Genomic DNA, 13,883 nt, shown 5'->3' on the forward strand with positions numbered 1-13,883 from the left:
GAATTCAGGTCTTTAAAAAACATGCAGTTTGGGTGAAAGATCCTGGGAGACTTTCAGGAGCATATTTTAAACTCACTACCATGTGACCTCTCATTTTTCACTTGAATTTCCGTCTTCTGGTTAAAACTCTTAAGTGGTCAGAATCTCAGATAGGATCTTTTTTTTTTTTTTTTTTTTTTTTTAAAAAAGAAATCCATTGATCGTTCCTCCCTGTCCTGAAACTATTCGTTTTTGGAATTCTAACTTCTGGATTTAAAAGCTCAGTGGAGGAAAAAAAAAAAAAAAAAAGCTTTGCGGTATATAGTGTTAGATTTAACTTGCCTATTGCCAAAATTTTCAAGAGGCCTTTATTATGTAACATAGATGGTGAAAATAATCTTATTTTCAAGGAGGCAGTGCCTGCTGTACTGAGAACACCCTGCTGATGGTCTGGTATTCAGCTGGCTTTCAATAATTTCGGTAGAACTATTGAAACAAGGGCAAATTTGACTTCAGCAATGACGTAGATGCCCACCCACCCCATCTCCACCAACCACCTTCGTTTTGAGAAACCCAAACCAAACATCAGCAATCCTAAGAGTAACTTCTAAGCCAATAGACCCAGAGAAGAAAAAGAATCCATAAAAATGCTTTTAATATGGTAGCAACAAAGATTAGCTTAATATTGAAAGGTACTTCATATAATATCCACATCATTTTAAACCTCTTTTTAACATACAGTTTTATAAAATCTAGAACCTCTTAAAATTGTCCCCAGTGTAACATCTACCTTATGATATGTGTGCCCTTTCAATGCTACTGAAGGCTTAAGGTAGCAGTAGAACTATGCACCAGAAAGTGAATGTTAAGAAAGAAAACTCGGAACTATTTATATCTGAGACTTACATTCCCTATAAATTATAAGGTAATTTCAACTTTAATTCTACCATATACGTAATAAAAAAGGAAATTTGATCTTTTAAAAAATCTGAGATGTTCTTTTTCATTCTTATCTCTTTATCTGCATTTTAAAAACTTGTAAACTTGTCAACTCTATAATGTGTTAAGTATTTTATTTTCATCACAAAATTTAGGAACATTCAACTCTTCGTTTTCATAGAAAAGGAGGTCAGGGGACTTTTAGAAGAAGCGTTTTCTTTAGTATTGTTTACCTGGCTGACTTGACATAATTCTACATAGAAATGTGTTCTGTCCTTTTATAGCTGAATTTTTACTAAGAACACTGCCTATGGTAAATATTTACATTTGTTGTCAATATAGAGCCACTCGGGGGAAAAAAGAAGGATGACTGTCTTCTGAGGTAATCAGCAAAACAGCACAAAGATGAATGCACAACGGGTAGCCATTTTCAAGTATATGAAAAAACCCTATTCTGTAGGGCAAGGCTGAATGCCTCCGAAAAGTCATGGTTTTCTTTGTCCTTTACAGATGGCCATCACAGCAGTGACCCTTGGAGCTCCTCCAGTGGGATGAATCAGCCTGGCTACGGAGGAATGTTGGGCAGTTCTTCTCATATTCCACAGTCTAGCAGCTACTGTAGCCTGCATCCACACGAACGCTTGGTAAGGCAGATTTACATGGTTCCGGGGACAACACAGCTAGTTCACGAAATCCCATTCTCCGCCTTTCCGTGCATGGACACAAGGACTCTGTTATGAATGTAGAAACAGTATAACCCATCATTCTTAGAGTTATCTTGTTTCTGAGATCAAAGACAGAACAGATCATCTTTGGAAGCCCTTGTGGCTTTTCTTTGGCATTGAACTTCATGGTGTTTTGTTCCGTGCTTTCTTTTATGACACTGTTAACCTCCTTCGGACATAAATGCATGCTGTATTTGAGTTGTACAATTTCAGCTATGGTGGATCCTTGTCATTTATTTGTTTACTTTCCGTAGTTTTGAAGAGTGTACTGCAGGGGGTAGAGTGGCCGTCAGTAGGTGGCCTGCATCTCCCATGTGCATTTCCACTTCCCCTTACCGGCTTCTGTCCGTGGTGACAGTTTTGACCCGTGGTGCCACACCCAAAGGAAAGAGTTCCTGTTTCCCATACACGCCACTAGTCACAGCGACCAGGAGCTTTCTGTATAGATCAGATTCCCACTTTTCAGTGGTTCAGCTGTAATTCCACGTTACAGCTAATGTGATGCTCCGTTGCCTCACTCAGTTGAAAACTGCCGAACTGCAGAACATTATCTTGTTGCATTACTGAAGTGCTCACTCTGCCCATTGCCTAAAATCATCCATCCCAGTGTGTCCCTTTATCTTGGAGGAAGGAGCTCATCTGAGCTTTTCCAGCCTCGAAACTCCCACAGCCCAGAATCCACTTAGGAACTTGAGTTGAGCATTACAGGAGACCATGAGTTAGGTTTGAGATGCAGGTAAGATGGGACTGAGTCCCTTGTGCAGTCATATAACTTTAAAAATGTATGAAGCTATAATCCTACAAGTATGAAAAAGGGTCTGAACAAATCCAGTGGTCCTTCATGGTGCTGGGTCACTATTCATCTCGAAATTGCCCCTTGTTCTCCTCAAACTCAGGTTCACGTGTCTTTCTCTGCTCTGCGATAGGAAATAGTACTTTCTGGGCTTCTGTGATCTTTCCTCTCTTTGGTTCAAACACTAGAGACATAGAAAAGGTGACTTATATTCTATTCTGACAACATAAATATTCCAGAAGTTACAGTCTCTGATATCCTTGGAAGATACTTATCTAGTGAGTCCTGGTGATAGAGACACTGTGGTCAGTTAGCCGATCTGTTAACAAGAGGCAAAAATAGTGGAGAGAGAATTGGCCTTTTTATATCATCTGCCAAGTTTGAATGTGTAAATCCACCTATCTCCAATTTCAGCACATCTTCAGTAAATAGCAAATGACTTACTTGCACATTTTATCTTCTCCCACCTCCTACTTGGAGGTATTAGAGTGAAAGCTTAGAGAAATATCAACTATTATTATACTAGAATTTCTTCTTGGCCAACATCTTTATTTCCCCATCATCATTTTCTACTTCTCTAAGGAACTCATGATCAAAACTACATCTGTCCTATGAGCAAGAAAAATTTTGATTACAACTAAAAGATTTTGGCAGTATACTAACATAACATGGAATGTCAGTCCTTCTAAGAGTTGTTCATTTGACATTTATTTTTGTTCTTTCTTCCTTTCCTTATCATACTGTAGAATTTTGATGTAGGTGGTTTGATTTTATCCCAATCAAATTCACTGCATGGGCGGAGGTATCTTTAAAGTGTGCTCGAATGCATAAAAAGTGTAATTTTGAAAAGGAAACCAACTACATTCCTTTTAGAAAAAATTTTGCTGAAAACCTTAAAAACCAATACAATATTATCAACCAGGAAGAAAGATCATTTGAAGGAATAACCCAACAGGTTGTATCAGATGCTGTATTTGTAATGTCATTTATCCAACACTGAACATGGCATTTTTATTCTTAATATGATTATTTAGCAGATCTTAGAGATTAAGGGTTTGTTTTTAAAAAATGGTAAATGAATTAGGTCTCTGGTAATGTATCCTAATGAATTTTCTCACTGATAGGGAAACTGTTATATTATTATATCTAGTAATCATTGTAATTTCAGTATTAACCATTTGGAAATCTCTCGCTGAAATGCCTTTCAGGAATCTGACACTGATTGAGAATAATTTGAGTATGCAGTAGGTACTTAGTGTCCTTTCACTTGAAAATAATGGTAGTTGCTCCCAATTTTCATCTATAGCTTTTGGCCAGTCTCACACAGAACAAAAGAATAGTTTGAGAAAAAGAAGAGCATTTTCCTTGTATCATTTTGGGTATAATTTGGCCAAATTAGTATTGTCTCTGAAGGTACAACATTTTAGAAACATTATTGCCTTCATTGTGGTAGAATGTGTAATTGTAAAGCTTCAAATCCGCACATTCCAGTAGCAACCAATTTCGTGACCAATTTCGATTCTTTAAATCCCCTTTACAGCGTCAGTTTCTACGACACAATCCCACAGCTAATCGCTACTATGTCACAGGTGCACATACAGAATCACTCGGAAGAATGGAGTTTGTGGTTAAGCTTTGGAATGGGTTGCTGTGCAAGAGTTAAGGTTGGAATGACCTGGCAGAGTTTTGTTTAGAAATAGGATAGAGACCTCCGTCTGGCATGGTTTAGGCATGGTCTTTGCCCCACAGAGTGAAATAGTCCTAGGGATCTGGAATTTTAATATAAAAGAGTTCTGAATTTTTTGTAACATAAACCTCTACCCTGGTGATTCTCAGCCAGGTATGATTTTACCCCCTCATCAGGGAACATTTGGGAGTGTCCGAAGACATTCTTGGGTGTTCCAGCTGTTAGGTGTCACTGGAATCTAGCATGTAGAAGCCAGGGATGCTGGTAAGCATGTTGTAAGACATGGGAGAGACCCCCACAGCAAACAGTTGCCTGGCATAAAAGAGTAATGGTGCCAAGGTTATAAAATTTGCCTGAGCCCAAAGCATGACTTTATTCTTAGTATGTGCCACCAGTGATTATATTTTCTAATCTTTGAATTATCAACCCATGGGTTGATAAAAGCATCACTAATAGAAACATTTTTCAATACTTATTCTGTCTGTTGGGCTACAAATATGCTGTAATCGGGCATCATAAGTAAAAATATTTCAATAGTGGGCATGTAAAGCCATTATGCTTTCTCAGTTTCCCCTTTCCATATGTAGCAAGCAGGCAGACAGTAGCAATAGCCAGAGGTAGAGAGGCAAAAGAGACCTCTCATTGTTGGTCCCTAAATATTCTAAAAGAGACATACTTCACACATCAGTGATAGTCTCTGCAGTGTATTTATTATATCTGAGTGATAGTAGTTTTCAGGATACTTTTCCTTATATAAGGAAATAATAAGTTAATAAATAATAAACAATAAATTTATCATAAATTATAATTTATAATAATAAATAAATAATAATAAATCTCATTAATTTTTTTCAGCATCCTATTTTCTGTAAGTCTCTAAAAATAACTGATTTACATGGATTGTGTTGGTTTCCCTATTAAAATCGATGGGGAAGAACTTTTCTTATCATTCTCCAAACTCAGTATTAACCCTCTGTCTGTTAAATCCTGAATTACTGCCCATTTTGCACCATGTTAAAAGTGTCTAGAAGTCCTCCCTAATGTGGAAATCTTTTCCCCATTCGACCCTGTGATTATATAGTCATTTAAATATTTTTCAAAATTCTTTCCTCTGTTTTGATTTTTGCATATCTGGGACTGATTTATACAGTTTCCCTGTTCTTCAGAAACTCAGCACAGAATAGCATTATGTAGAAATGAACGCAAACCATTTCTTTCTTTCAGTTTCCTTCTTTCTTCTATGTTCAGTTTCTTTTTCTCTACTTTATTACGGTGTTTAGCTGTCAAGCAGAAATAGTTGTTCTAAGTTTGGTGTTCCGTGGCTTGTCCAGTGTTTTGGGTTAGCTGTACCATGCAGTGGGCCCGTTCTGTCATTGTTTGGAGAAAAGTTCGTGGGCTGCTTGGGGCATTTCGTTAGTGGCAAGAAGGAATGAGTTTAACAGGTGGCCTAAGGAGTTTTTTGGTGAAGCACAGAGGTCCATGAAATTAAAAAGTTTGAAAAGCCTTCTTGGGAAGTGGGAAAGACTTAAGGGTATCATCTCAACTTTTTCACTGATATTGACCTTTCATTTGGACTGGTTTGAATGTGTAGAGGTAACATTGTCAAAGACATCCACCGTGTCATTGGCAGATCTAACGTAGGTTCATTTCCTAGACTGTTTAATTCTCTTTCAAATAAGTGGTATTTCAATCCACTATTTATTAAGTGCCAACCGATAACCAGTTGTTCATTGAGAGTATAAGATAATCATGTGTTCAGCACTCAGCCGTAAGTTGTGAGATGCAGAGGTATAAGCTCTATTCCCTCCCCTTAAAAAGTTTACAGTCTAGGTGGAAATTCACTTGAAAGAGAAAGCAAGGAAAGGCAGCATATAATTAAGTGTTAAATGGCACAGCACAGAATGTGAGTGCATTAGGGATTCAGACAGAAGAGATTGTGCAGGAGTTGGAAGTAGGAAGGAATACTAAAGGAAGAGGTAGAACCCAAGATGGGCCTCACAAAATTAATACAGAAATACCAAGACACCGGTGTTTCACTCCTACGAATAAGTGCCTGGCTTTAAGCACCCCTGACTTTTAGCATCATATTCAATCTCTAATTTTAATTGAATATCCGTGGCTGATTAATATATTACCCATAAGAAAAAAATATAGTTTAGCCAAAATAGTTTTCCTTTACATGTCTGTAACACATTCAAATACCTATGAGAATAATTTTTTAAGCTACTTTTTTATCTTGGAAAAGAAAATAGCTTGATGTGTTTTGGTAAATAACTGTGTCTGTGTTGGTGATCTGCTCATTCCCAAGCAGATGGATTGCCACTTTACAGGCACTGTGATATACCCCCAAGAAAAGCAGCTTCTTTGGACCACAAGGATAATAATTGAACTCAAGGCAAAACATTAAAACAAATGATTCTATGAAGATGTTCTTTTTTCATAGCTATCTGGTAGATTACTAATGAAGAGGACACAGAAAGAAAGAGCTCACATTAGTCTTTCTCAGTTCATTCATTCCAATTTAATTCAGTATGGTTGTTGATTTAAGGCTTTACATACTGATGCTTTAGAGAGATAGTTAATCATCTTTACTTCTTAGAAATTTTCCATTTACCCTTCTTTTCTTGCTTGAGTTCAGAAAGGTGGTCCTGCTGGATAGGCGGAGGATTTGAGACTGGCTGCTCTTTGCCATTTAGTCCAAAAGTTGACCCATGTCAATCCCATGGATCATGATACTGTTTTATTCATTGTATCATGGAATCTTTCTTACTTGATCAATCGTTCATACAAAAAAATAATAGTAGAGATGGTTTTTTATGTTGCTGACACCTCAGAGGTACTTTGAAGCAATAATTTTTAGATTTAGAGATTGTGATCATTTCTCACTGTCCTTGATGGCCATTGTATTCCTCTACATTTGATGCAAGCCCAAACCAACTATGTGTCTTTGTATTTTATTATTTGAAAAATGAAATCTGTCAGATCTAAGCAAGATGTATTCTTGGATATTTTGAAATTCGAAGGGCTGTCTCCATTGCAAAATGAAGAATTCCAAAAGGAGTATTAGAAACCTAACCCACTAAATAGTTCATGGTTAAATGTGGCTTTTTTTTTTTTTTTTCTTCTTGCTGCAGAGCTATCCATCACACTCCTCAGCAGACATCAATTCCAGTCTTCCTCCGATGTCCACCTTCCACCGTAGTGGCACAAACCATTACAGCTCCTCCTCCTGCACGCCTCCTGCCAACGGGACCGACAGTATAATGGGTGAGTCATAGAAATGGTGATTCTGACGCCGACAAGCAAGGTCAGGGTTTAAGAATACGGGACCTCTTTTTTCTCCTCATCATTGAACAGCAAGCAGGCAATGAGTATTTGTCACATAACTGAATGAAAATACATGAATCAAACAGAAATAGTCATTGGCTTGTCCATAATCACTTTTTTTTTTCTTTTCTGGGGGGTCACAAGAAACTGATATTTGGCTACTTGGTTCATTGTGAGTTATTAGATTGAACAAAGGTTGAACTAGGCCTAAACTACCTTGCTTCTCACACTCTCCAACAGTGAGCAAAGTGAACTTTTGTAAGACAAACCACTGAAGACTAGTGAGATGGGGGGCAAGTTAGCTCTTACCAGTAGTTATTGACCCCTTCCCAAATCTCGTCAACCGTGCTAGGCTCTTAACCATGACATACCACAGTCTTCCAAAGACTAGCTCCTGTAATATTCATGGGTGATTATTAATAACTAGATGACTTCACCTCCTGGAGAATGTGGCATCGTGGAGTCTTTCAGAGGGGAAGAAGCAACTTTGCCATGCAGAGGAATCACACAGCCTGACGTTCTAGGGTCTTAATAAAACCTCAGACTCCCCTGGTCGCCACTACTCTGGTCCTAGCTCAGACTGACACCTTGTTTGGCCTCAGGATCTCTTGCCGCGGGTCCCTGATGGGAACATTAACTGTATGCTTTAGAGAGAAGAATGTGTGACAGAATAATCCTACTGTTTATTCCCTTTAGCTCTCTGCAGTTTTTCATTTTCTTTAGAGAGTTCATGGGAGTTGGGAAAGTGGTGTGAATCACTTATGTGGCAAAGTTTTTGATGAGAGGGAAGAAATGTGCTTTGAAATGTTGCAAATATAATTCTGCCTAAATAATACACTCCCTGCTTATTCAATAATATATTTCACACTTGAGATGAGCCACCTTCGCAGCCCGTCGCTATCATGTCTCACTAAGAAGCAAATTTACAAGAGTTTCCATTTTCGTAACTTTTCATAACAAAGCTTCTACAAATGTGTTGCATCAGTTTGACCTTGGAGAGGAATGGACAGAGGTCACATGGGGAAGTTGGGTTAGCTATCAATGCAGTTTTGGCAGATTTGAAAAACAAGAAGAAAGAAAGAAGTGCAGAACTGAAAGGGTGAGAAAAGCATATTTCACTTCAATGTGGTTTGACAAATGGAAAGCCCCTTTCTGTAGTCATGAGGTCTCATTATAAAGAAGGATGACCGGTCATTCATCCTCTTACAAGGCAGATTTCCTGTCTACTTGTGGTTTGAGTAAATTTCTTTTTTAGGAAGGTATAAAGGTGGAGCAAAAGCTTGAGTTGAGGAAAACATACTTGGGCATTATTTGAAAAAAATTCTGTGTTGAATGATGTACAAAACAGTCTTTCTGGGAGCAAGGCACCGCAACTTGGGAAGAGAGAGATATTTTGAGATGGAATAATCATTCTTCATGAGCTGTGGTCAGCATGGCCACAAATCCCAGTGGGACTGAGATTTGCTCTATTTAAGATGGTTGACTCATCATTAGCCTGTGGATGAACAGGAATGTCTGCTGTCCCTCTTCATTGGGTCTGGGCAGCTATGGAGCAGTAGGTGACTTCCGCATGCTAACAGGCTCAACCACACACTAAAGATGGAATGAACTTGTTATATGGACCCCAGGGCCCTGTTGAAGTGGAGGGAGGGTCTCTACAATATTAAAAGAGCCATAATTTTAAAGGAGAAAGTAAAAGATTTCTGGAACCCAGAAAAAGGCTTTTAAGAATAATTTTATTACATAGATTATTACATAATCATGGGTATACTTGTCAAAATCTATTAGCAGAATGTCAGAAAGCTTTATAATCTTCTCAGGAAATAAGTAGACATGGTAATTCAGCTTTTTGGAAGAACAGACCTTTATTAACTTGCATAAGTGCAGTTATTACTTTAGGATTATGTTAAGGGGGAGCATTGTAGAATGTTCTTTCTTAAAATAATATGTCCTGCGATTTCTTACATTAAAATACAGGGGAAGATTTAAATAGGATAATAAAGTCTTGGTATTGCATGGTGTCGAGTGGCTCATGTTTCTTCCCACTTTAATTTTCTTGGGCTTTGGATCGATTTTCAGAGTGTGGTAGAAGTCAGGGATGGCAGCATGTCTGTATAACAAGAAGAGAAGATTTCTCTTCTGATGTTAGTGATACTTCCCTAACAAACAGTATGGATTAATAGGATACATCTGTAGACTTTTGAAAATATTTGGCATATACTCACTCATTCTGAAATGCAGGAAATAAAGAAATATTACATTGCCTATATCTCAAAGAACAAACAGAGCTAATTAAATAATTGGTAAATAGGGAACACATAGCCTGACACATGTTTGAGATTACACACATGATTCTGTAGAAAATAACTGTAAGCACTACTAATGCCGTAAGAATGGGGTTCAAGCACTAACACATGGACATCACATTTTTCAAGTTTTCTTGGTGAAAAAGTGCAAGGCAGTGCAGTCTTTTCATAAATGGCGTTGAGGTCTTAGGAAGCTGCTTTTTTTTTTTCCAGTTCAGAAGGAGATCATTGCCCCGCTCCTGAGTTTCATGTTATAATGTGTCCTCCCGGCCACCAGTGAATGTCCTGAACTGATCACAGAACTACAAAATGCATGTGGAGCGAGGGGCAAACTTAGAACCATCAGCAGGTGACCCCCTGGAATCACCTTGTCCCTCTTTGTGTCCTCTGCATTTCAAAGATGGCAGACGCTTGCCAAGGCTCACAGTGGCTTATTTGACTTGGTGAGGTGATCACTGTTTCTTGTTTTGTTGGCTTTTGCCCTTTAATGCCCAATAGCATTTTTTGAGAAATAAATGCGTAAGAAGGACAAAACATCCCAATTATCATAACCTTTTTTTTTTAAGATTTTATTTATTTATTTGACACAGAGAGAGAGATCACAAGTAGGCAGAGTCAGGCAGAGAGAGAGGGGGGAGCAGGCTCCCCGCTGAGCAGAGAGCCTGATGCGGGGCTCGATCCCAGGACCCTGAGATCATGACCTGAGCCGAAGGCAGTGGCTTAATCCACTGAGCCACCCAGGCCCCCCCCCCTTTTTTTAATGACACATCCATCCATGGATTTTTGAGAAAATTGTCACTTATTTTAGTTGGGGCATGGAGTACGTTCCTTCAAAGCCTTGCCAGTAAACTCTGGAAGTTACAGTCAACGTTTCTGAACTGGAAGGGTCCATTAGGCTCCCGGGAATTACATGACGATAACGCACAGGACACAGCATGGATTCCTACTTGTCGGGCTGGTAGAGTACCCCGCTGAAGAGAAGAGCCAAATCCAGAGTTACCACCATCAGATCCTGTCAACTCTGTTCCTAAAACCCTTCCAGGGCAATGCTGCTGGCTTTATATCAGAAGCTGTTGGGGCCAGGGCCTCACATACCAGCATGCACGCAGAGGAGGAAGGGGAGTAAGTGATTACAAGACAGCCTGTAGAGGATAAAAATGTCTAGAGGATAGCAGCCATGACATATATGTTACTATCTACATATTTCCTTCTTACCTGCAATGCCCAATATCCCTTCTTGACCAAAAGGTTTGAGAGCACTGCCTAGCCTAACACGGTCGCCTGAGATTACTCAAGGACGGGAGCGCCCCAGTACCCCACTGGGAGATACCATTTGTATACATTCCCAGGGTGTGACCCCTGGTTGTTTGGGACTCCACACCCTCCCTTCTTCTCGGAGGGAATTGGGCATAAAACTAACATTATTGTTATAATAACTATTATTCCATTAGCCTTTAACTGGCCTGCTTTCTAATGCATGGAACTTCCCATGTTTTTAAACCTCAAACCAAACAGTGTTGAAGGAACAGACTACCATGATTGATTTAATGCAACATATGCTAAAGATTACACTGGAATATAGATCTGGTTCCTGAATTAATCTGGCTTACAACTTTCACTTCTAATGACATGTTTGTATGACATGATGCATTGTAGTATGTGGCTTTTCTAGTAGAAACATTATGTCCATTTCCCCTTGAGGACTTGGTTTCACAGTAATTTTATTATTAGAGTAGTCATATAATATTCGCTTTGTCTTTTGTAAGAATCTCGAGCCTTCAAATACAGTTGGGTGATGAACAGGCACAGAGCATAAGAGTAATATGGATTTTATCCAGCAGTGACATGGCATCTTAGTTACAAAGACCACCAACGGAGAACAATAAACTAGTTTGATTTAAGTCTTCTTGTCCATTTCCTGCACATGGTCGTGGGGCCCAGCTCCCCCCTTGAATTCCTAGGAATCCCTCCTGCTAAAAATTAGTGCATTGTGGCCTCTATTTGAGTCTTTATTCTAAAATTGTGTGTAGTAAGAATGCTGGAGATACTCCTTCTTTTGTCATCTTTATAGAGATGAACTCATGACTCATTTTGGAAGCATTATGCTGCTTCTAATAGTTTAATCACATGAAGGTCACTTGGACACAGTTCAGAAAACCCTAAATTTTAAAGCGGTCATCATCTTTCAGACAAATTCACTCTGAATTGTAGTTCTTATTCTTTTTAGATCTTCACAATGTTCCCAGCCTGAGGTTATGGGTGTGCAATAAAGGGATAACACATTTTCCAAATTCTGATTTTCGGTAGCCAGTCCCCAGACACCACTCATCCTGGTGTTTTGAGTAGGGTGTGTTCTAATAGGAATTGCTGTTTCCACAAAGCTGAGACTGAGACCGAGGGTGGTCCCACATGAAACAGAAGGTACCAGACCCTTCCTTCTGCTCCATCATCTAGCCAGCAACAGCACCTGTGTTCAAACCATCTGAATAATGCTTAGGGGGCTGGCAGTCTCGAATCCCCCTACAAAATTGCAGTTCCTTTTAAAAACTGCTCATCTTTTTTTTTTTTGATTTTTAATTATTTATTTGACAGACAGAGAACACAAGTAGGCAGAGAGGCAGGCAGAGAGAGAGAGGAAGAAGCAGGCTCCCCACTGAGCAGAGAGTCTGATGCGGGACTCGATCCCAGGACCCTGAAATTATGACCTAAGCCGAAGGCAGCAGCTTAACCCGCTGAGCCACCCAGGCACCCCAATAACTGCTCATCTTATATTCATATTTACCTTACTGCTTTAGAGACTAATTTTTTTTTCTTGAGCAAGAGAAATTGATTAGAGCTAAGATAACAAGAAATCAATCCCATCTTTACCTAGTAGGGGCAGTAGTTTCTGCTTCTCCTCCTATTATATGAGCATTTTGGCATTTTCTAATGATATGAGTTGACAAAAACTTGGGCCTAAAACAGGAATTGAGTCCTAGCACATGAAAGCCGTAACACGGACCTGATGAGCACAAAGTTTGATTAGAAAGTGTTATTTTGCCAAACATGACCCATTACTTCTCAGTGTAAAAAAGAGGATGCTACTTGATCATTTAAATTCACTTTCTGATTATGTATGCCTTTTGACATGGCAGTCACACAAATAAAAAGAGAAATCTTTAAGAGAAGGACCCATGTAGCTTAACGTGTTCAGAGGCTCGGAAATGTGTCTTCTCCCACATTTCCTGGAACAGAACAAAAGGCATTCCAACTGAAAGGGCAAATTGGCCCCAGTACGCTGCTTTGAAATTTAAACCCTTGGGTTTGGTCCTCCAGCTGCTGCAAGGTAGAATGGCTTCATGTGAAAAAATAGTCTGTTCTTATCAGTAGCTTCCATGAGTAGCCTTTGGAGTTTTCTGAAACATTCTCATGACCACATGGGGTAAGAAGTTGATTCTAGTCTCTATTCTCCTCCCTGAGTCCTAGTATCGCACTCTATAAAACAGGCAGTAATAGAAAGTTTAGTTGGAAAGGTGTAGTACAAAAGAAATCCTAACGATCTTATCTTGTCTCTTCTCAAGTGTGTTTATATATATGTATACACACACACACACACAATATATGTGTGTGTGTGTGTGTATATATGTACGTATATATGTGTGTGTATATATGTATATACACACATAGAGAGAGAGAGAGAATTTATTTTTTAAATGTCCCTAAAATATTTCTTTTGGTTTTCATGAGAATATATTTTGAAAAATTTGTCATCCTCATGTTAAAGTTGTTCAAAGGAAGATTTAATCTTTTGAAAGCTACTATTGTAGCAAACTTTATCTGTCATTGAAACAATAGCTTATCTTTTTTGATTTAGGTTTTTGTGTTCGTAGATAATGTAATTTTTTTCGGTGTGGCTCTGAAATTCCATTTCACAAAGACCTGTTTTTTAATCAAGCAGATCACAAATTTGTTTGACTAACAAATCTAATATTTAGGTATCTGTGATAATATTCCTTCTGTGGGAAAAAAAAAAAGTATCTAATTGCCCCCAAATACCATCCTAGTACATGCTGAAAAAATGTTAGTGTTCTCTGTGCTTTCAAAATCTTTATTTTTTTTCTCTTTAGAATTGTCTTTCATTTTCAAAG

The 13,883-nt window shown here is 38.6% G+C and overlaps 1 protein-coding gene across 18 annotated transcripts in view; it reads left to right on the forward strand.

Annotated features, from left to right (window-relative positions):
* Nucleotides 1-13,883, forward strand: part of TCF4 (transcription factor 4) — a 347,099-nt gene that overhangs the window by 297,737 nt on the left and 35,479 nt on the right. For all 18 annotated transcript variants that reach the window (XM_080820860.1, XM_080820864.1, XM_080820866.1 and 15 more), the window contains 2 exons: nt 1,429-1,562; nt 7,258-7,390. In XM_080820860.1, coding sequence (XP_080676986.1) covers nt 1,429-1,562; nt 7,258-7,390 — 267 coding nt within the window. The remainder of the gene's footprint in view (nt 1-1,428; nt 1,563-7,257; nt 7,391-13,883) is intronic.

Source organism: Martes martes (genome assembly GCF_963455335.1).
Source record: "Martes martes genome assembly, chromosome: 13".
NCBI lineage: Eukaryota > Metazoa > Chordata > Mammalia > Carnivora > Mustelidae > Martes > Martes martes.